Raw genomic sequence first — 24,232 nt, 5'->3', positions numbered from 1 at the left:
CCTATCTGGTCTGCGTTATAAATCTAAAAAGCTAAAGCCTTTCTTGGAGTGATCAATCATACTGAATATTCAGAGATAGAAAGGCTTTAGTTCACCATCACAAAGTCAATAAGTGTGGACAGCATTCACAATGTCAAGTCCTGTTTATTTGTAAATCCCTTAATCACAAAGAGCCTCAAAGGGCTGCACAGACCACAGATTATTGCAAAGCACAGACTATTAGTACACCATCCCCTAATCTAAAACCTACATAAGGGCAAGGAAAAACTCAAAAACCTCAACATGAGGAAAATGAAGAAACCTTGATTTTGGACTTCGGGACACTGGAGAGCAGTGCATTACAGTAATCGAGACAGGAGGTAACAAACGCATGAATTATAATCTCCGCATCCGACTGAGACAGCATAGTGCGAATTTTAGCAATATTGCGAAGATGGAAAAAAGCTGTTCTAGTAATTTTCTTAACGTATGTTTGAAAGGACAGATTGGGGTCAAGTATGACATCTAAATTTTTGACTGAGTCACTCTAGGTGATATTACATTTGTCAAAGTTCAGAGCAGTTTTTGAGAACGAGTCACGGCATTTAGATGGACCAATAACTCACATTTCGGTCTTTTCAGAGTAAGGTGCAAGAAGTTGATTGGCATCCATTCTTTTTCTCAGTGAGGCAGGCCTCCAAATTTCCACAGTTTAGTGTGGCAGATTCCTCCATTGGAAGATATAGCTGAGTGTCATCTGCGTAGCAATGCAAACTGATGTCATGCTTATTAATACTTATATATTATACAATACCAACTTGAATATCAATAGTACTGTAACGTGCGGTGAGGTTAGTGTCTGGTAAAGCACAGTCATTGTTTGGTGCTGGTAGTCCCTCTTTTTACCAAAAGATGGCAGCATTACAGTATTTTCCAGTCCCCCTCACTTTTAGTCTCCCTAGGTGTTTTCAATCAGACAATTGGCCACCTCTGTTAGAAATACCCCGGGATCCCATTTCATGTTGCTAATTTGTTTGATTCCTCCCACGACCCTTTTTTTTAATTCCCTACTTTTTTCAAGTTCACCTGCTCCAAGACCTGACACTCCAACCACCTTTAGCGGTTTCATCTTTATCCCATGATCGTCCACTAAAGCCATCCTTTTAAAGGTACTCTGAAATCTCCCCTTCAAGATTTTTTTCACCCCAAGTCCCCTTTTCTATTTTCCCTTACACACCTCCCTCTCTACATCTCTGGAGGTCTGGTCCCACACCCCTTTCTCGCCAGGAAAGTCATTTGGTTGCTTTTGAATAAACGTCCCCCGAGTAGGGTTTGATCACATCCATTGTATTCGGTCCCCTTGTGTCCTGCATTTGGTTCTGTCTGATTCCTTGTGACAGGCACACTCAAATTTACAAATAAATCAACTTCAATTTTAATCATTATTTGATTGGCAGGGAAAAAAAGCACTATTTAAATTGTTGCTTCTAAAAACAAGTTTTGTCATCTTATTTGACTTATAAATTAAGTATATAGGCTACTCCTTTTAAATAAAAGCATCAATAGATAGGTAACCTTCAATTATGAAAATAAAATCATGCAGTGAGCAAAAAAAATGACTGGATGGCTTGAATTACTGTTAGCTTTCTAATACTATCCCTAATTCTCTTATTTGGCCAAATCAAAATCCTTAGTCTCATTATCACCCTCTGCAATGAGGAAAGAGAATTGCATGCCTCAATGTTTTGGTAGATGGTCAGCGCACTATTACGTTAATTACTAATTGTATTAATAATATTCATTGAGGGGAAAATAAGTCATTTTGAAAAATGTAATCCCAAAATGTTGAAGTTAAATGAGAAATAACTTTTACACTGAATAAATATCACCATTAAATATACACGATTTTATATTTCTATGATTGTCCCTAGGTATTATTGATCGACTGAGTTGTATGTTTCTGTGTGCCCTGCGACAGGCTGGCAGTTGCTTCAGTGTGTCCCCTTCCCACTGCCTGAAGATGCCTGGGATGGGCTCCAGCATCCCCGCGACCCTACTGAGGATAGGTGGTGCAGATAATGGATGGATGGATGGACAGATGGATGGAACTGCACAGTATATGAAAAAAGTGTCACTAAATACCTTGTGATTGTCAACCCAATTATTTGTTGGGGGTGACATTTCAGCCAGGTACCTTCCTTATAAGGGCTCCACAAAAGAGTTTTTATACCCAAAATACAATTTTGTTTCTCTGAAAGGAAAATATTTCCATGTTAATGTCTTTTTTTTCCCAAATATGAAGTAGTATTAGTATTTACCCACTATGTGTCATGTTCACAGTTCACGGATCCCTCAACCATGAAGGTCGCCTAGGCACCATTTCCTGTGGTGTGTCCTGGGCAAGTACAAACTTGCAGCATCCATCCCTCTCTAGGATGTTTTTTTGGCAACCATTGCTCGCCAGGCCGTTTTTGGGGGGAAGGGGTTTGATCCCCTACATGAAATGGATAGCACTGGTTTCCTTGGTTACCAGTCGCAGGAGAAGCCTCCTTAGCTCACTCAGATGCAGCCATTTTGTCATCCGGTCATTGTTGTTGTTTTCTGGTGTAAAGCATCGTCCCACACTTCATAGATTGCAATGATGAAGTCTTTAATTCCAAAATAAAAATGTTGTTTGCAAATAGTTCTTCTCATTTTAGGTTTTATTTTTCTTGATCTATTATATATATTTTTTTAGTTTACTATGTCTTTTTCCTTAAAGTTGTAACTGGACCTTTTGTGATGCGGAACCAATAATAATTCAGAACATATCGTAAATAATCTAAAAAAATCATTCGTAAATTGAGAAAAAAACAGCACTGGAAAAAAAATGAAGAAGAATCAAATACATTTCGGCCTTTCAAAACTATTGATTACTTGGGCTTTATCAATTTGAATTGGTGTTCACAGGATGACCTTTAAGCAAATCTAGAGTGCAAAACTCAATGGGGAAATTATTAAGCGTTTCATTCAGAAATGCTACTCAAGTGTAAGAATGTGCCACCTGTTGCTATGATACCAATGACAGATCCTTTTCTGAAAGAAATTTGAAGTTATACCCGAGCATATATGGGGCTGTCACTAATTTTGCATCAGACTTCTAGTTGTGTCAAAGCTGATGACCAGTGATGGAGGATGTCGATAACGAGTAATATTCAGATCTGGAGGAACCTTTTGTACATATGATAGTCACTATTGTTATAAAAATTGAGTTGATGGTGTATTGTTAAGTTTGAAATTGTATCAATATTCATGCATCATTCATTTTCCACAAAAATCTAGATAATTGTGAAGATGAGTGATCCCAAGGCTACAGTTCTTCTTTAGGCCAGAGGTGTCAGTATGAAATGAAAACACGGAGAGTGGTAGATGAACCGTATGAAACTAAACATTATTGTAGTTTCCAACAATGGTGATCACACAAAGGTTTTTTCATGATTTGTTTCAGAGCAAAGGGTTCAAATAAACTGTTATCCTTGTAAGTGTTGAACAAGCAATCTCTACAGCACATATGTCACAGTAAAGGCCCGCAGCCCCACCCAAGAAGGTTTTCTTTGGCCCCTAAGATGATCTTGATTCATGACTGTATCATACACCAGGAATAATGTACTTGTTTTCACTCTCCTGAAAAGAAGTGTTTTTGATCAAAATATGTTAGTAGTATGTCAGTAGATATATAAATCAATAAGAAACGTCCGACTAGTTCTAGAGACAGGCAAATAAATAATAAATTGATATTAGGTAAACATTTTTTTAAATCTTTAAAAACCAAGAACCGAATCATTAGGAACAGTGGAACAGTAAATAAAATATGTGCATTTTGTGAAGTATATTCAGTGGTCAGCTGCAATGTCTGCAACAAAGTTATTTAACGATTCCAAAACCGTTTGCTATCCAATGCTTTTAACAAGTGAAATTTGTTGCTTTTAACATCTTAACAACTTGTTCTTCAGACTGCATGCATTTTGATATCAATTACGTATAAAATGTACATTACAAGCCAAGTCAAGTCATGTTTATTTGCATAGCCCTTAATCGCAAAGTCGACGGCTTTGATGTCAACTACGTGTACTAAACCGTTTTAAGTTTTGGAGCATGTTTGCTTGGATACTGCAAATAAATAGAATACATGCAAAGTTTGCAAAGTAGACCTTGCGCATGGCAATACATTGGTGTTACACAAACATTTAAAGAAGAAAATCACGTTGGGCAGTTGAACGAAATGGAGTCTGACTATCCTCAGTAAAATTCAAGTCAACCTGGAAGGGGGATTACCTCATGTGTGGTTCTTTCTCAAGGTTTCTTCATTTTCCTCATGCTGAGGGATAGATTTATTATGTATGTTTTAGATCAGGGGATGGTTTAATAATAGTCTGTAGTTTGCAATAGTCTGTGGTCCGTGCTGCCCTTTCTGTATGGTACTGCCAAAACAGAGATGCAATGAGCGACTCTCAGCAGATGCCTCAGCTTGTTGGAAAAACGTGTCTGGGGACGATAGTCGACAATGAAATTCATTGTTGACTATTTCTATTGTTGGTTTTGTCAACAACGTCTAATAGTTGCAGCCCTTGTCAGATAAAAAATAGAAAGCTGGAAAAATGTTCCAAATGAAGCTATTACCTGTAACAGGGAATAAGCCACAAATATAAATTTGCGGCAAAACAATGTGCCCTTAGTATAAATCACACAAGATGTATGAAATCACATGTCAAGATGACTCATGATTGGTTGGAAGACAGAGGAGGCGTGTGTGTGTGTGTGAAGCCAAATAGAGGGCTTAGATCCTCTGGCTTCACACACTCCACTCTTGCAAGTCGTGTTTTACTTAAAGCAATATATTCTATGCTTGATAGAAAAGAAATCAGGCAACTCATTTTACTAGAGTACGAGTTCAATTAACGATGTCTGTTGAGGAAAGCAAACGGACGCATGTGCGACTGGTTTTCCTGGGAGCGGCAGGCGTGGGGAAGACAGCCCTCATCCAGCGCTTCTTGAAGGACACTTTTGAGCCCAAGCACCGCCGCACAGTGGAGGAGCTCCACAGGACCGAGTACGAAGTCGGGGGTGTCAAAATCAAGATCAATATCATGGACACTAGCGGCAGCTACTCCTTCCCAGCTATGAGAAGGCTCTCCATCCAGAACAGCGACGCCTTTGCCCTGGTCTACGCTGTGGATGACCCGGCATCCCTGGAGGCAGTCAAACGTCTAAGGGATGAGATCCTGGAGGTCAAAGAGGACAATTGCGCGCCGATCGTGGTGATAGGAAACAAGATCGACTGTCAGCACGAGCGGCGAGTGTGGAGCAAGGAGGTGTTCTCTACGGTGGAGCTGGATTGGAACAACAGCTTCGTGGAAGCATCGGCCAAAGATAACATTAATGTCCTCCAGGTTTTCCGGGAGCTTCTGCAGCAAGCCAACCTGCCTGGCTTCCTTGGACCGACCCTTTGCAACAGAAGGGAAACTTTTCCCAAAGAGAACAAGATGCCAAAAATGAACAAGGCAAATAGCTGCCTCCTTTCCTGATTTATGGACACCAATGTGAATTTCGATTGAACTGTACTGTATACAAGATAAAAATGTATAGCGACTTTGTTGAAAGGCAGGTTCCTGCAGTGGTCGATAACTTCTGTACCACCGACCGGTCTTATGTCTGACTATATTCTTGCGGCCCGGCCCCCTAATGACATTAGTAATGATAACAATAATGATAATGATAAAGAGTCCAATCGCCAGACAGGTAGGGATCTAGATAACATAGGAAAAGGCATTAGATTGGATTTCACCATCACTCTATTTTTACTAACTGGACCATGTTGTAAAACGCTGCTCTGGATGAACGCTTTTTTACATTGCTCCATAACAATGGTGTGCAACGTGGCAAAGTGATTAAAAGTAGTATGATGATGAGATGAAATCTAATACATTTTCCATTGTAATCTACAATTCCGGAGTAAAGAGCACCAAAAAAACCTCCAAATTGGCCAGAAATCTGAAAGTGTGCCTTATATACCAGAAACTACGTTGAATACAATTGGAAATGAATGGTTCTAATTAAATGATACTGCATATTCAATTTAATTCAATGGTAACTGTTCTGCCTTTGAGAGACATATGGAGTGGTCTTCAAATGCCCTCTTTTGGTAACATGTTAACTGTACAAACATGCTTGTTACATTTCAATAATGTTGAAGGGGCTCTCATAAGACCCAAACTGCAAAGATGGTATTTTTTCTGTCTTATTTTGTTGTTGTTTAGGGCTCGGTCATATATTTGAGAGCTTTTCATCCAATATATTGTTTTTTTTTGTTTTTTGTTTTTCGTTTTTTGTTAGATCAAATGGACACAAATAATGTTTGGTTCACAATCATTTGTACCAGTGTGACGTAACTGTTCTGCCTTTGCGAAAAAGAATAGTGCCTTCTTGTGGTTAAAACGTTAACTGTACAAACATGCTTGTTACATTTCAATAATGATGAAGGGGCGCTGATAAGACCCATAATGCAACTATATTATTTTGTTGTCTTTATCCAATGTCAGGGCTCTGTCAAATATTTGAGAGCTTTTCATCCAAAATATTGTTTTTGTTTTTAAATTGTGTTTATTAAATCATTCATTCATTCATTCGTTCATTCATTATCTGCTCCACTTATCCTCAGTAGGGTCACGGGGGTGCTGGAGCCCATCCCAGCTATGTTCAGGCAGTGGGCAGGGGACACCCTGAACTGGTTTGCAGCTAGTCGCAGGGCACACGGGGACAGACAATTTACTCGCTCATTCACACCCTGGGACAATTTGGACCGGACAATTAACATGCAGGGACCTGACATGCATGTCTTTGGAATGTGGGAGGAAGCCGGATTGCCCAGAGGAAAACCCTGCAAGCACGGGGAAAACATGCAAACTCCACAGAGGAAGGTTGGATCTCATGACCTCGGAACTGTGCTGCACTCGCGCTAATCACTGCGCCGCCGTGCTGCCCCTTTATTAAATCAAATAGACATAAATAGACTTTGGTTCACAATCAATTGTACCAGTGTGAGGTCACTGTTCTGCCTTTAAGAAACATATAGAGTGGTCCATGAGTGCCCTCTTTTTGGTTCACATGTTGTGTGTTCCTAAAAATAAATAAACAGAAAATAAAAAGAAAACACAGTACTTCAACAGCAGCATGTTTTTGCCCATCGTTCATGATAGCACGATATCAAACTCGCTAAATGGAATACTTTGGAGTGAGGACAGCACAGTAAACATTTATGAAGGAATTCATTATTTTTTTTGTGGTGAAACCAGCTTTAGTTTAAGTTTATAGTCCAGTTCACCTTATATATAAAAAATAGATCACTAAAAACTATTTTTAGGGCGTCCATCTTATAATCCGTTGCGCAAAGTACAGTAATCAAATCAAGAAAATCTCTTGTTTTCTTTATTTTAATAATAATAAAAATATCCTATTTTACCAAAACAAAACAGAAAAGGCTAGTGTGTAGTAAAATAAACATTTGTTGTACCGGTAGATATTTTTGCTCATTTTGAAGGGACAGGGTATATTTTTTCGTGCCTCCTACTGGCACAAAAACTTTCATTCAGTAAAAAAAACGTTGATTTGAATACTAGGAAGAAATATATTGACATCCTACCAACGATCATGTGTGTGAGTGTATATATTCAAATTTACAGAAAAATATTGCAACCAAATTAAGTAACCTGTATTACATCCAGAGCCACAATGACCATAATTGATAATAAAAATATTCATCTCATCTCATCAGCCGTACCGCTTATCCTCATCAGGGTTGCGGGGGGGCTGGAGCCCATTCCAGCCATTTCCGGGCAGTGGGCAGGGGACACCCTGAACTGGTTGCCAGCCAATCGCAGGGCACACAGGGACAGACAACTCATTCGCTCATTCACACCTAGGGACAATTTGGACCGGTCAATTCACCTGAAATGCATGTTTTTAGAATGTGGGAGGAAACCGGAGTGCCCGGAGGAAACCCACGCAAGCACGGGAAGTCTGGAGCTGGATTTGAACCCACAACAGGTTCCCATGACATGAACTGTGCCCCACAAGCGCTAACCACTGCGCCGCCGTGCTGCCCAATTAAAATATTATTACTGTCAATTTAGGTAACATGATAACGTAGGCTTAAAAAAAAACATAAAACGGAGATTTTTTTTTTCCAAACATTTTCAACCGAAGCCACACTTAGAATCTTTTTAATTGAAAAATGTATTCCTGGGCTCAAGAAAGGATGAGCAAATAATTTCGTCCATGTAGTATTTCAAGCAAAAGCTTACCTGTCCGGTATTGCCCTCTCATGGTCAACATTCGTCATGCAGCAGGCGCCATCTGAAAATTGGGTCATACTGCAACGTTCTGGTGTTATTTCTAGATTTTTTTCAAAAAACATTCTAAGTAACCACTAATATTATTTTGCAGGGCAATTGTAAAAAACATTGGGAATGCATAATGCAAAAAATGAACTTTATAATAAAACATAAATACAAAAAAGTCAAATAATAAAACTGATGATTGTCGACAACGTGGGTAATTACGTCTATTCATGTATTTTCCATGTAATTTGCCTTCATTTAAAAATAGCCCAAGCTTTCTCCCCACTTTGAAGCAAGTTAACACAACATTCTCATATCAGATGTGCAAATTAGTCCCAAGAGATGGCAGGTAGGGGGCAGGTTCAAATCCAGCTACCGGACATACCGTGCTGAGTTTGTATGTTCTCCCCGTGCTTGCATGGGTTTTCTCCGGGCACTCCAGCTTCCTCCCACATTCCAAAGACATGCATTTCAGGTGGATAGGCCGGTCCAAATTGTCCCTAGGTGTGAATGAGCGAGCGAGTTGTCTGTCCCTGTGTGCAACCAGTTCAGGGTGTCCCCTGCCCACTGCCCGATGATTGCTGGGATGGGCTCCAGCACCCCCGTGACCCTACTGAGGATAAGCGATGCAGCTAATGAGATGAGAGATGGCAGTAGCATAGGCGTTCCTGAGAACTCTAATGCCCTAAGTGTTCCAATTAAATGTATAAATCATTATTGTCAACGCTTGAATGTTCGCAGAACTCAGAAATCTGGCAGGTTTACATGGTGTTCATTGTCTTGGACTTTGTTTACCTTTAACTGAATATCAACTAACAAAGGGAGTGGCATACCAGGTAAGGTGAAAAACCATTTCCTAGTGCATGTGGTATGTAGGTTAGCCTACAATGTACCATACAAAGTTGGGTAGGGTTACTTTAACTTGAATACTTTCAATTACTTTTGGATTACTCCAATATCAAATATGCTAATAAAAGACAAAATAAACTAAATATAAATAAAATTATCTAAACTTTCTGCAGGCTTGGGGAGTAACAGAATACACGGAACGGCAAAAATGATGTTGGCAAGCTGTTTGGATTTATTTTCATTTTGTTATTGTCGCGTTTTATGTTAGTTTTGCCGGTGATCAAAGAGATCAAAGCCAGGAGAAAGCTTACCACGTGTTGTGAGTCATAATTTTGCCGTTTTCCTCATGTTGAGGTTTTTGAGTTTTTCCTTGCCCTCATGTAGGTTTTAGATTACAGGCTGGTGTGATAATAGTTTGTGGTTTGCAATAATCTGTGGTCTGTGCATTTGAGACTCTTTGTGATTAAGGGCTATAAAAATTAACATGACTTGACTTGACTTGACTTTTTTTAGAAAACAAACTAAAAATGAGTAAAAATGATTTTCTAGTAATACAAAAATTCTAACCTTTTTTCAATCTTTTTTGGGAGATTATCAAGATATTTAAATTATAATTGTTACTTTATTACATTTATTTCATTATTTTCTGTTGGTTACTAGATATTTGTACCGGTTCTGACTCATGTTCCAAGAATTACTTTAAAAAAAGAGAGAAAGTAAATGCTGCCACCTTCCGGTAGGGATGAAGGTTACAGTAGGGCGATCAATGGCAGAAAGCAATGTTTTATTTAAATACTAATAAAATACTCATAAAATAATAAAATTGGGCAATTTCCTGCGGCACACTAGTGTGCCCCGGCACACTGGTTGAAACACACTGGTATAATACACCAGGAATTGTTGTGTATTTTTTCACTGTACCTTACTTCTCTTGGAACAAGTTTTATTGGTTAACAGATGTTTTGCATTTTTGATAATTGTTTTCCAATTATAATTAAACCTACATCCGTATTACAATCCAATCATACTTTAAGAATATCTCAGCTGAGTGAATGATAGGAAACTGCTATTATTTTCTTTCTTTTAAGTAAATTTAGTCGACTTTTGCTAAGACAGAAACTACAGTGGGACCTCGCTACTTCGCGCTTCAACGTCCACTGTACCCATCTGAAGGGACAAGAACATAGCAGTGGAGTCAAAGATCACTGGTTACGTCCGTCTTCCTTTACACTTGCGAGACGTGGACTCTCACAGCCAAATTCGAAAGGAAAATCCAGGCCATGGAGATGTGATGCTACAGGAAACTTCTAGACATCAGCTACAAATCCCGTCGTGAGAAAAGAGACGGTGCGCAACACAATCAGAGGGCACATTGGACCCTAAGAAGAACTGTTGTCAACAGTGCGCAGGCGAAAACTTCAGTGGCATGGTCATGTCACAAAATCATCAGGAATGGACAAGATCATTCTCCAGGGCACAGTCCAAGGGGGCAGGATCAGAGGATAGACTGGTTAAAAATTGGGCCAAAAACTTTAAGGAATGGAGTGGTGCCAACTTTGCCGTGACCCAAACGCAGGTCAGGAAAATCAACAGTGGAGAAACTGCCCAGAGTTGCGTCCTCAGTGGTGTCCCAACGACAAATGTGGTTAAAGGATCCGTAAACTACTCGACTTTGCGGCATGTATTATACGGTATACGTTACAAAGGACCCAAAAACTTTCCATTAGAATTTGTAGCACGTTACTTAAATGAGTTTGGAGGAACATGCTTCTTATGAAATAATTATAAAAGACAGTTTGGAAATTAAGTCTCTTCCAGTCATTCTCAACCAAGCCCAGTGTCTACGTCTTGTTCTTTTGTTTTGAGTCACGTAGAATCAAGTCACATTTATTTGTATAGCCCTTAATCACATGATTTCTTAAAGGACTGCACAGGGTTACAATTACAACATCCCCTGATCTTAGACCAACATGCAGGCAAGGAAAACTCAAAACCTCAGCATGAGGAAAATAAGAAAACTTGAGAAGGGGCCTCACAAGTTGTTATTGGAAAATGCTATTTCATGGGGACCTTGGAACTTAAAATGTAAGATAGCAAAAGCAATTGATCAGTTCTGATTAAGAGTTCATTGAATGTTTAGATCAGACTGTAACATGGGGTTGTAAACAATATGCTGGAAATGTCTACAGATTCATAGAAGAGTATTAAGGTCAAGTTCTTTGCAGTGGTGAAATAAAGTCTGGATTTCAGGTCCTGCCAAAAAAAAAACTAAAATATTCTTCTTCGATACGACGGATAACAATCACTTCTAGACCCACTTCCAATTTATTTGTGACGGTAATTAACAGCTTGACTTCAAGAAGAATCCGTGCTGTTATGGTGTTGGAAAATATATTCTAATGTGCAGCAAATCATCACAAGATTGAGCTGCAAGGTGCAACAAGCTGCCAGCTTTCACAGGAAGCACCATCTGCCATGCTCTTGACAAACTCTGATGTTACAATGTGCCACGCTCCTGTATTGTTGACAGGTCGTCGTCATTGTGGAATTGTTGAAACAGCTGCTTTCTGTATGGTATCATACAGGGGTCTCAAACACAATTTCCTTGGGGGCTGCTAGAGACAGTCTGGGCGGAGGTTTTTCTTATGAAAAACCTCTGGTAATAACATTTCAACATCCTTAAAACACAAAATAAGATGAACAAATTCAGAAACATATTCAAAATCAATGAGGAAATTTATCAACCAGCAATGATAATACAAGAGCTATAAATGACAGAAGAATTTACATATTTGCTGAAAAAAACAAAAAAAGAATTATTTGCCTAAATCTCCTGTTATCAACAGGTTCTTTTTTTTTTAAAATGAATAGAACAGAGCATGCAATGTTCTGATATTGGCTCCTTATGCTTACTTCTTACTGCCAGTAAAACAACCAAAAACGCACTACCAGGAAAATTGCCAGAAACGAAAAATGTAGTAGAAAGCACCGAAAAGTACAGTTTTGGTAGACTAAATCATTTCATGTCTTTACAAATGAAGTGATAAATGTAAATAATTCTAAAACATTTCAAAATTGTGTAATAAACACATTAAGTGTTGGATAAACAAGGCAGAGTTATGACAAACTGTTTATTTAATTTAACAAAGACAAACATTAAGGTTGTTAGCGGACCATAAACGGGAAGACCACACTTCCTTGCGAATCAGCACATGCAATTACAGTATAGTTGATCACATATATTGCAAAAAAGAATGACAACAAACGGCAAAAGCTAGCATCTCATCAATCAACCAACAGGAACAGAGAAACAGTATTTTGCATTGCTCATAAATTATAAGTCCCTGAGCCAAGTGCTATAGCCAATCGATATTCAGACCAGGCATCATTTCTAATACTCAAAAGGTGCACATTTTCAAAACATCCATACAGAGGTCAATGGGAAACATGACGAGTTACCTGTATGCTAAGACTATACTTACATATTTGCACATAGTTGCCACTCCGTTCCCATGATCAAAGATGTCGTGTAGGCACCCAATGGTTCTTTTTCGTTTAATTTTGCTCAAGTCTACAAATCATGCGAGTTTTGGTACGGGACTCGCTAAATGCGTAGCGAAATGCACAGGTTTCATTAAAAATGGCAAGTGTCATTTAAACGCAGCTGATTTGAACCCTCTTGTAATTTTCTCATATTTAAATGTCCTCTTGACTGGGCAATGCTAGGAATAAACACAGGCAGGGCTCAAAAGGAATGTCACATTATCAGTACGAAGGGCTTAAAAAACGAAAAGTCTTTCAAGTCTTTTGGTCTGAGGACCAATATTGAAAACACTTAAAAGGCATTGAAAGAATGCAAACAGTACATACTGATGCACAAAAATACTCTTTGCAAAGTAAAGCTACAGTACATGGCTAACCCAATTTAGAGACATACATGCTATATGCTAGCACTACATAACTCCAAAACTGAAAACTGTTGTAGCTGTGTTGCTGCAAAAATAACATAACAATATGAACAGGTTCTGACTGAGACTTCAGTGATTTTTGAAAAAAATCACTGTAACATGGGGTGGTAAACTATATGCTGTAAAAGTCAACATATTTAATGTATTTTAAGGTTTAGTTTTTTTCAGTGGTGGAATAATAGAATCGTTTCCCTATCTCAGAATAACCAAGGTGACAATTATTGTCTAATTTATGGTGCAAAACAAAAGCCCCAAATTTGGTCAAGATGAGCTTTACTTGCTGAAAACCATATTACCCAATAGAAGTCTTAGCTAATCAATGTGAGACAAGAATTAAAAGGTTCTAAACTAGTCTCCAACGTGGTGCCCGCGGGCACCAGGGTTCCCTCTGCTGACAGCTGAGGTGCCCGCGAAGCATTTCTGAAAATAGCTCACCAGTGCAGTCTTTTTGATTTTCCAGTAAAGTGGTATTTCTAGTAGTTGAATAAGTCCATTTAACACTACTCCAAATAATTACCCTGGTAACAACATTGTTACAACATAAGTTGTTATTTCAATATGCATATAAAATTAGGTGCCCTTTGCGTAACAAAAATAAGCTCTCATCTTTAAAAAGGTTGGAGACCCTTATTCTAGACGAACAACAACATAATACTACGCCTTAGTCTAAACAGTACTACATTAAGAATGTCTCTTTTTATTACAACTATGAATCATACTGAAAAGCTGAAATTTAATAATGCGCTCTGTACTGAACTGAATTCAGCATGGTTAAAATGAAAACCTTGCAAAAGTTTAAAAACTTATGCTGTGTAAAATATGGGGAGAAAATTTCTTGTATACGGGTGGACAGGGCCTTACATATTTTAAGCATGAAACTTGTTTTTTTTTCAAACCCATACAGTAAGTCGTGTCCAGAAAGTAGCAGAAAGGAGCAGAAAAGTTACGAAACTTCCTTCAGTGATCCGTAGACACAAGGCTTGGATTCACTCTAGTCGTCAACGGCGATGTTGCGGAACAGGTATGCCATGGACTCTCCATTGTGGATACGGCGAATGGCCTCAGCCAGGATCATACTGACATCCACGGTCTTGATCTTTGGACACTGGAGCTTTTGCACTTCATGCGGAACTGTATTGGTCACCACCACCTTAAATACAAAAAAATAACCTTACTATTGGTAACTACTTACAGACACCTGTTCGCAAGTTGTACTGTGTTTGCAGGCCAGCTCTATACAGAATGTCACAAAAGTGAGGACTCTCCTCACATTTCTGCAGAGATTTAATGAAAATGTTTAATAGAACAACACTGAAGACACAACGCCTTGACACAATGAAGAGAGGACATAGCTTCCTGGAAAAATATCCTCTGGTCTGATGAGACAAAGATTCATTAATTTGGCTCAGATGGCGTGAAGCATGTGTGAGGGCAACCAGGTGTTAAGAGTACAAAAATGTTTGTGTCGTGCCTAAAGTCAAGCATGGTCTTGGAAAGGTCATGGTTTGGGGCTGCTTGATTGCAACTGGAATTAGGGAGTTGCATTTCAATAAGGAAAACACAAACTCCAGATTTGTACTGTGAAATACTAGAGCAGAGAATGATTCCCTCCAGAAACTGGGTCACAGTTGTTCAATGTTCCAGCCTGACAATGACCCCAAATACACTTCTAAGATGACCAATTATTTTCTAAAGGGGCTAAGGCTAAAGGGGATGGACTCGCCAAGCATGTCTCCAGATCTAAAGAACACCTTTGGGGCATCCTCAAGCGGAAGATGGAGAAGAAAAATATCTTGAATATCCTTCAGCTCAGTCATGCTGTCACGGAGAAGTGGAAGAGCATTCCAGTGGCAATTTGTGACGCTCTAGTGAAATTCATGGCCAGAGGATTAAAGAGGTTCTGCAAAATCATGGTGGTCACACAAAATATGGAATTTCAGGATCTTTTACTTAAGGCTGTACTCACATTTGTTACCAGGGGTTTACTCAGTTATATTTTGAGTATTTGAGGGTAAAAATAAATTTACACTGCTATTTAGCTTTACACAGGCTACCTTTCGTTGTTCAATTAAACATTATAATGAAATCTCTGCAGAAATGTGAGGGGTGTACTCGCTTTAATGACATATTGTAGGTGTTTCTAACTTAAGTGTAAATACACAGTATAAAAAAAACAATAAAACATCCAAATTACATTAATTATCACAAGCGAGCAAAGCGAGGGTGGTCATAGGGATTTCGTTTGAGATCTTAATATGCCTGTCTGTCTACCAAAAAAAGGAAGGAGTTTAGATATCAGCAGGGTTGGGTAGGGTTACTTTAACTTGATTACTTTCAATTACTTTTGGATTACTCAAATACCAAATATGCTAATAAAAGACAAAAGAAACTAAGTATGAATAAAATTATGACTCACAACACGTGGTAAGCTTTCTCTCCTGGCTTTGATCTCTTTGATCTCCGGCAAAACTAACATAAAATGCGACAGAAACAAAAGGAAAATAAATCCACAGCTTGCCAACATCATTTTTGCCGTTCCATGTATTTCATTACTCCCCAAGCCCGCACAAAAATTGAGTAATTTTATTCATATTTAGTTTCTTTTGTCTTTTATTAGCATATTTGGTATTGGAGTAATCAAAAAGTAATTGAAAGTAATCAAGTTAAAGTAACCCTACCCATCCCTGGATATCACCACCATCTTTCACAGGCAGATTTGTAGGTTACCCTACATGTGAAAAACGCCCCTAAAAAGCTGACTCAGCACTCTCGGTTTTGTTGACTACGCATTTATCCCCAGAAAGACATTCTACTCTCCCATCCCAGAACAAATGTTGCCAGGGTCACTATCTTTCACAAGCAATTAGGTAAATTACTATAGAGATGAAAGTGCCAAAGAATGACTCAGAACTTTTGGTTTTTCTGACCAAGCATTTTTCCAAAAAAGATTTCCCATCATCCAAACCAGAAAAAAATGAATATCGACACCATCAGGCATACAGAAAATCAGGTCGTTTACCCCAGATGTGAAAACGACCCATACATAAACAGCTGGCTCAACATTTTTTTGTTTTGACATTCTACTCTTTCAGGAGAGCAAGTCTAGCCAGGATCACAATCTTTTACAGGCAAACAGTTAGGTCACTCTTAAGGGGAATGACCCTGCAAAAACGGCAAATGCCCCCCAAAGATGCTTTCGTGTCTCAATGCCGGTAATGCTCTAATGGTGCCAAGCCGTTCAAATTACAGTTTATGAAATTTTTGTCTCGCAAAAAGGAAAATCAAAACCCAGTGTGTCAACACATTAGGATAAAAGTTAATTGTCACACCCTGATTACTTAATTGATTCAAAAAACGTATTTAAGTTTTGCTGAGCCTTTAATCGGTCCTATTAAGGTTAGCTTGCTTCCCACATTTTTTTAGTTAACAAATATCACCCCGCCAGCCAAAAAAACTTATACAGGGGCCTGGCATTGGTTTTGACATATGTTGTAGATTGTTTTATGCAGACAATGCTAAATAAAAAAGCGCACCATAAAAAGAGGCATTTGAGGAATTTTAGGGTGAGGCACCAGATTCAACAATGTGGATGTCCTTAAGATCCTTATCATACCACATATAGAGGGCAGAGTACTCCGTATGCAGTTTCGCCACGTTTATCTTGAAAACATAACTAAATAATAATAATAATAATTAATAATTTCCTTTGTATTGTCATTCTTTGTAACAATGTACACAGAACGAAATGTCGATACACCTGACCCGTTGTAGCGAGTCGATGCAGCCGCAGCCAACAGAGGGCGCCGCCATTATACCAATTAGGTATGTCTCGGCCGAGGCGCGAACCAGCGACCTCCCTGTCTCAAAGCGGGCACACTACCATCTAGGCTACTTCACAGATTACCTTTTTTTAAGTTGCAAATGTGGTTAATAATAAAGTTTTTTAAGGTGCATGACAAGTAACTTTTCCATTTGTGTTCAGCATCTGCTGACAACATAAAAACAACACAAAATTGACAAACTGTGTTCAGGAATCGTAAACCTTCTTCATGGTCAAATTAGAAAATATTTTAAAGGACTTTCAAAGTTAGTTTTACAGATTCTCTAGTACGATTAAAAGAAAAAAATCCGGTGTGAATCATTTACTTTGCAGAGCCACAATTACAATTTTAATCCTGCGTGTGCATTTAGAAAGATCTTGATTTTTAAATCTTGAGTAAATCGTGGATATATATTTTTACACAAATCTCTTCCCGTACTGGTGCTGGGTAAAATAACTAATATGTAGCTTATATTTTCAGTTGCAGGAAGTTCTTCTCATTGCAATTTATCACTGGTAAATGTTCCCTTATTTTTTTTGCATGGCCTATAACAAATGTCCAAAATTGATGTGTATTCTTTGCATTAATACACATTTTATAGTGCCATGTTTAGGTGTACAATGCACCTGTCCTTTCAGGTCCAACCTGTAGGGAGCAATGACGCTTCATAAGACAATGCTGTACAAAAAATTGCCAACTGCAGTTAATTATGAGGGAACAAGAAATGCTAGAGCAAAGAGAAGCCACCAGAAGCAGTGTCAATGTTATTTTTAAGCAGACTCATTGAGAAACATGGCAAAAATATCACCTTACGCAAAATTCAAGAACTTTTCAATACTTGAAAACACAACGTAAGAATTCAAGCATTGTTACGGATTTCAAGCATCTGTACGAACCATGTGTGTTGCAAATATTTTACTAGAAGCACATTTATATGATAAAATTGTGACAACATTATTTTTTTATAAAAACAAGAGTATTTTTGACTTCCATAAATACTATTTATGTAAAAAAAAAGGCAAGAAAAACCTTAAATATGTTGATAAAAACAAAAGTATAGAAAGTAAGGATATCTCCTTGAGAAAGGTTGGACCTTTCTAGAATTTAAATATGTTTTACATATAAAGATAATGTAAGATGAACAAAATGCATCATTATTAGTGTAAACGTTAAATCAGAAAACAATTAAAACATTTTCTGAACCGCTCCAGGCTGCGTAATGCCAGACATGCCTTAATTATAGGTGATGGCACTGTGTTAAAGGTTTGTTTTGGCTGACTTACAAGTAACAGCAAAAATAAATTATTCTCAGTCATTTGATGTTCTTGACTCAGGTCATCTTCAGCCTTAAAATAAGCAAAGTAAGGCTTATTTGGGGATGGGTAGACACTTAACAATATATCTTGTTGGGGTGTTGTAAAACCAAAGGCAACAACTTCGTTTTTTATTTCCTGGTTGGTTGCAACATTATAATTGCAATTCAGTTGTCCTCACCTCATCAATGGCTGACTCTTCAATGAGACGTGGAGCATCAGCGGAGAGTAATCCGTGCGTGGCCATGATGTAAATTTTATAAGCACCCCTCTCTTTCAGGATCTCGGCTGCGGCTACAAAATCTCCGACATCATCTATAATGTCATCCTGAGAAAGAATCAACAGTCAAAACTTTTCTACCTTCAGATTTAAAGGGAAAGTAGTATTTTTGGTCGGTTGGTTAGTTCCCTTAACCACTAGGATCGTAGGGGAACCATTTCCTGTGGTGTGTCTTGGGCAAGTACAAGCTGGTGGCGCCCTCCCCTCTCCCCGCCAACATGTTTCCACGCAGTTTTGAACCAAAAGCAACTTAATCGAACTTAATAACTTAAAAAACTTAATTCGAACATAATCTTTTGAGGTAAGCAATCAAGGTCTTATTTGTTTTAGGTCTAAATGTATTTTTCCAAAAACAAACTCAATCTGAAACCTTTGTAAATGTTAAATATGCAAAAAAAAAAACAGAATTCAGGAAGGGGACAAATACTTTTTCGCGGCACTGTACATAGCCTTGGAGATGAGTTAGCGTAAGGCTCAACAGAACTTTACTGGTGATATAAAATGAGGGTTGGCATGCATAAATACCATACACTATGTGATTACCCTAGACAACAAACACCATGATAAAAAGCTACAAAAATAACACACCACAAAGCTACATTAGAAAGCAGTATTTTAAAGCAGTGAAAGATTCAAATAAGACTAAATAAGACCAAAAACGTAAGTACTCAGCGCTTTCAACTGAAGGCAAATATGATCGGTAGGACAAAAACGTGCACATTTCCCGGAAAATGATATCAGCATTGTGCGCATGCACACTGGGCTTAGAAGGACGTCTGGATGGGTAGGAGGCGATTTCACACAGAACACCGGAACACAATACCACCCTACAGCAAACTTTTCTTACCACAATGATGGCAATTCTTCCCCCCACATCTCCAACAACGGTAATGGGAGGTTTCTCCTTGGCCATCATTACTGAAAAGAAAAACAGATTGTTTTAGGAGCGTTAAAGAGTCTGAATTTCGTTTTTAATAAAAAGTCATTTGCAGTAGATTGGGTAAAATGGGTTGAGAAATTTGTTCCCATTTTGGGATATTAGCTTTCCCCAAATAACAGTCATTTGATATGTTGACAGCATAAGGCTGCCGTAACTTGAAATTAGCCAGAATGTAACTAATGTAACAATTCCTACCCCCATTCTACCCCACCTATGCTAGGAGGTGGTTCTGAGATGCCAAAATGTACAGCACATGCCATGCAAAGAATCAAGAGGGTTTTCTTCCCAGGATACCCAATCGCAAGGCAGCATCTCAACTGCCCGTGGCAGGCACATGACAGAAGATTGCATACTAAAAACGATGCACCGCAGAAACGTACATGACAGTAGACAATAGTGTGTGGCAACTGAGGCCGAGAGCTTCTTCATTCACTGTTGCCAATCTCACAATCAGTCCAGCGTCTAGCAAATATTAGCATACATGCAAACAATAATCACAATGCATTTTACCTGCTAATCACATGAGATTTGAGATTACGGTTTTTGTTTTTCTGGGTGTGTGAATATTAAGAATTCAATCCACACATTAAGTTCCATTTTCTACTTCATGTTCAATTGGGCCGACTTCCAAAGTGTCTTTTTCAGGTTTCATAAGACAAAGGTTGTTTTGGCAAACACGTTGGTATTTTGTTCAAATACGGCTGCTGCATTGCGAGAACTGTAAGCCATGTAAATGCTTGAATGAACTCAAAGGGTTAAAGGAGACCATCAGCCAACCAAGCCAATTCTAAGAGGGAAGAGTATCAGGAAGAAGAGAAAGGAGGCGCATGCCTTGTGCTACTGAGTACTGTGCGGAACACAGCATCAGTTATGTGAAAACCTTCAAGTCAAACCAATGATAGCAGGTTAAGCTAGCAGGAAACCACACTTCTGCAACGTTCTTTACGACTTGTTGAGACACTTTGAAACATGACAGATTTCTGATCTTGAAACCGCAAAGCTTAACTCCTCTCAACCAAAAAATAAAAAATATATACAGTATATATAAATCACTAAGCAAGAAATAACAACCCAAAGTCTCAGAATATGAATTTAATGTCCAAATCTACGAGGAAGGTATTTTTTTTTTTTTACTAACTTCTTCCTGTATTACGTTAAGGAGGCATGCTTCATTGGTCTCATCACATGCGGTCGAAAAGAGCTAACTATTAAATAAGCTATTAAATAAGAGGAGGTTTAACATGGATGCAACATGTGCTGATTGGCAAGATGAGCCCAGATACTATGGTAAAGAATAAAAGAAGACAATAAAATATTTGTTAAGGTTCTGGTTTAATTTACAGAATATAAAATTGGAACTCTATAAAACAAAGAACAATTGGGACATCTTGTAGAACTGTCTGGATTCCGAGGTTATATGCAGTCAATCCTATCAAATACAATTGTGCTATGCACTTGGCGTATATTAGCAAGGGCTTTTTGCTTTGGGTGACTGCTTACAACTTTGAGCATCTTTGCACCGATTTAGAGATAGACCGGCAATTCTGTTTTTGAAAAAGTAAATTTGCATCCAGTTTGTTGTTAGCCTGTGAGCTAAGCCCTTGAATGCTTATTACTGCAGACTAGCGCACTTGATGTGCTTTAAAAAGTTGATGGTTCGGTAAACTGACTTCTGTTTTAACTTGGCTTTGAATCTTGCGGTTTTCTCCACTCCATCCATGTGTAACACGGGAACGCATTGGATTGCTCCTGATCAGCTCTGGCTTTTGCTATGTCAGATAATCAGATGCCCCCTATGGGTGGTTCTACGCTGGCGTTAACCTTCACAAGAGACTGACACACACTTTGCATTTCCAGAAACAAAATGATGCAGCTTTGAAGTGATTGCTTATCAGCTAACAAAGTAAATTAAAAAAAAGTGGATACCCATATCTGCCAACAGGTTCAATATCAAAATATTGGTCGATCTCTACACCGGTCGCCCTTCATCATATCCAGACCGTTTTCCCAGGATGAACCACAAACTCTTTGTCAGCACATGCATGAAAAACCGAGGAACCATTTGAAGAGAAACCATTTCATAGTGAGACATAGGTTATTACGATCGTACTTGGAAGCTCAATGCCAGGGAACGGAGCTTGTTGTTTGCCTGCTATTGCCAACAAATAAACACCACGTTAAAACACAAACAAATGCACACACATTTCACAAACACATGATGCCAACTTGCCAAGACTTAAAAAAATCCTCCTGCACTCTTTTTGGATAGGTGGGGGTGGGTTGTCGATATTTCTTATGTGTTGATGGAGTTTGACAATTTCTGTTTCAGGAGAGGATTTTTAAAGTCAATGGTAAGAATAAAAACGTATGATAAAACAAAAAGATTTCCATTTAATTGGGGGTGAGGTCAGATGCAATCTTTTTGGAGTAATTCTTCAGTGATACAAACATCTCCAAGAGTTTATTTCGACCAGGTTGTTTCCCTGATCCTAACCGACACAAATGTATATACCAACAGTCAATGATCAATTTTAGAAAGATACCTTAAAAATTGAAATTGTATTATATAGTCTGTGCATGGAAATTGAAAATAAACGCATATTTTGGGATTTTGCTATAATAGCCTGTCGGTATCAGATTCCTTACAAAAAATCCACTAAGACATTGTTAAATGTCGCATTTGGGTTGTACCCAAAATCAGTAGGCGTTCAAAAGTATTCAAACCCCAAAGTAGATAAGTGTTTTTGCAAATTTGATATTAATTTTTAATTTTGGTTAGAATCATATTGAATAATAACATGTAAAATAGACAAAACACATAAGTTAAAAAAATGTCAAATGGCTTTTCTGTGATTGCCAACAAGATTCAACCACGCTAGTCCACTACTCTTAAGAACAGAGGCTTGCTTAAAGGCATTGTCAAACAGCTGAAGAAAACATCTGTAGAGGTGAACCAAACCCTTACTAGTAGCAATCAAGTGGATTAAAAAAGAAAGACATGTGGCTTTTCCTGGCACTTCTTGCATTATAGTGAAGTGCAAAGAACGGTTAAAAAAGTTCAGAGTGGTAACTTTACTTCCTAAGCAAAGATATGGAAACAAAAAAGCAAAGAAGCTAGACATTTTAGGAGACAAAAATTGGAGCATAGTCCGCAAATTGAATGCTAAAGTCACAGTGAAAACGTTATCTAGGCGTTGTAGAAATAGGAACTCTCTGCAGCTGCTGCGTGATACCTGAGACATAACGTGAGAAAAATCCTCAAGGGACAGTTGAAGAACTTTGACAGGGCATGTTATTTATATATATATATATATATATATATATATAAATATATATATATATATATATATATACAGTAATACCTATAGAGAAGATAAGACCCTATCTATCTTCTGAGGTTGTTTTGCTACTTTAAGTCCAGAAAAGGTACAATATTATGAATTCAGTTCACACCCAGGAAATTTTAAGTAATAGCAAATATCATTTCGTCAGTGACAAAGTTGAGGCACAGCTCTACCACCCCTTGGTTGCAAAAGAATGGAAGATTCTAGAATGCCCATCTCAATCGTCAGACTTAAATTCCGATGAAGACCTTTTATACCTCCTTCCATCCATCCATCCATTATCTAAACCGCTTATCCTCAGTAGGGTCGCGGGGGTGCTGGAGCCCATCCCAGCTATCTTCAGGCAGTGGGCAGGGGACACCCTGAACTGGTTGCCAGCCATTCGCAGGGCACACAGGGACAGACAACTTGCTCGCTTATATACACCTAGGGACAATTCGGACTGGTCAATTAACCTGAAATGCGTGTTTTTGGAATGTTGGAGGAAACTGGGGTGCCCGGAGAAAACCCACGCAAGCACGGGGAGAACATGCAAACTCCACACAGGAAGGTTTGATCACTGTGCCGCTCATGCCCTACCCACCACGCTGCCGTACTGTCCCCTTTTCAGGGATGTGATTTGACCAAAGTGAAATTATCTGAAAATTAGGCGGGGGTCTGGGGGCCGCGGGCACCCAGCTAGGTCCAGGGCAGTGCCCTGGTGGGGGGAGAAGTGGGGCGAAGCCCCCCGGAGGTCATGGGTTTTCCATGTTTTTAAGTACTTTCAATGCACTCAGATGACAAAGAAATAGACAAAACAACAGCATACATTTTCAATGTATTTTGAACTATCCCATATAAAATTACAGTTTAAGTCAACTCAAAATCAGTCACATTAAAAAACATTGGACTGCCTTTGCTATTAAAAACTATCACTGAGAATATCATCATATCTAACTCATGTGATTACTAAGTTAACACATAAATCATGTTGAAGAGTTCAAATTTCATGAACAAATAATTGTATCATGACCAAATGAAAAGTAACTCATATTAGAACATACCATAAATGTCTTTGTTATAGAAGAAGATGTTATCTATAAATGAAAGTACTGTAGTGGGTTGTACATAATTCACCCACGGAACCATTGTTTAGTTAGCGAGTTCCTAGGGGGACTCTTAATTCGGCCGGTTCTAGCCACTCTCGTGTTTGTTTTGTTATCGCCAGTTTAAATGTCATTAAAGCAGCTTTCGTTGGCACCTTTGTTTGACACTCCGCTTACGACTCCCGTCTCTGCTCGCTACATTGGATCACGTCGGGGTCACCAACATTTGTAGATAATTCCTTCTCTAACCAGTCCGATCGAAACTTGTTTTTTTACGA

The 24,232-nt window shown here is 38.6% G+C and overlaps 1 protein-coding gene and 1 pseudogene across 2 annotated transcripts in view; one reads left to right on the top strand and one right to left on the bottom strand.

The window, feature by feature from the left end:
- Window positions 1–4,809: 4,809 nt before the first annotated feature.
- On the top strand, window positions 4,810–6,963 carry LOC148373399 (ras-related protein Rap-1b pseudogene; annotated as a pseudogene).
- A 5,357-nt stretch (window positions 6,964–12,320) lies between these two features.
- Window positions 12,321–24,232, bottom strand: part of LOC148373398 (phosphoribosyl pyrophosphate synthase-associated protein 1) — an 18,617-nt gene continuing 6,705 nt past the window's right edge. Inside the window, exons 8-11 of one of the 2 annotated variants that reach the window (XM_088354853.1) lie at window positions 21,636–21,677; window positions 19,433–19,503; window positions 18,487–18,633; window positions 12,321–14,321 (exon numbers count right to left, since the gene is read on the bottom strand). In XM_088354853.1, coding sequence (XP_088210979.1) covers window positions 14,163–14,321; window positions 18,487–18,633; window positions 19,433–19,503; window positions 21,636–21,677 — 419 coding nt within the window. In that variant the 3' untranslated portion in view covers window positions 12,321–14,162. The remainder of the gene's footprint in view (window positions 14,322–18,486; window positions 18,634–19,432; window positions 19,504–21,635; window positions 21,678–24,232) is intronic. The other variant, XM_088354925.1, reaches the window with a different exon arrangement.

Source organism: Urocampus carinirostris, chromosome 1 (assembly GCF_059441175.1).
Source record: "Urocampus carinirostris isolate Australia breed hairy pipefish chromosome 1, RoL_Ucar_1.0, whole genome shotgun sequence".
Classification (NCBI taxonomy): domain Eukaryota; kingdom Metazoa; phylum Chordata; class Actinopteri; order Syngnathiformes; family Syngnathidae; genus Urocampus; species Urocampus carinirostris.
The sequence above is the reverse complement of the archived record's forward strand: the minus strand, read 5'-3'. Positions and strand labels throughout refer to the sequence as shown.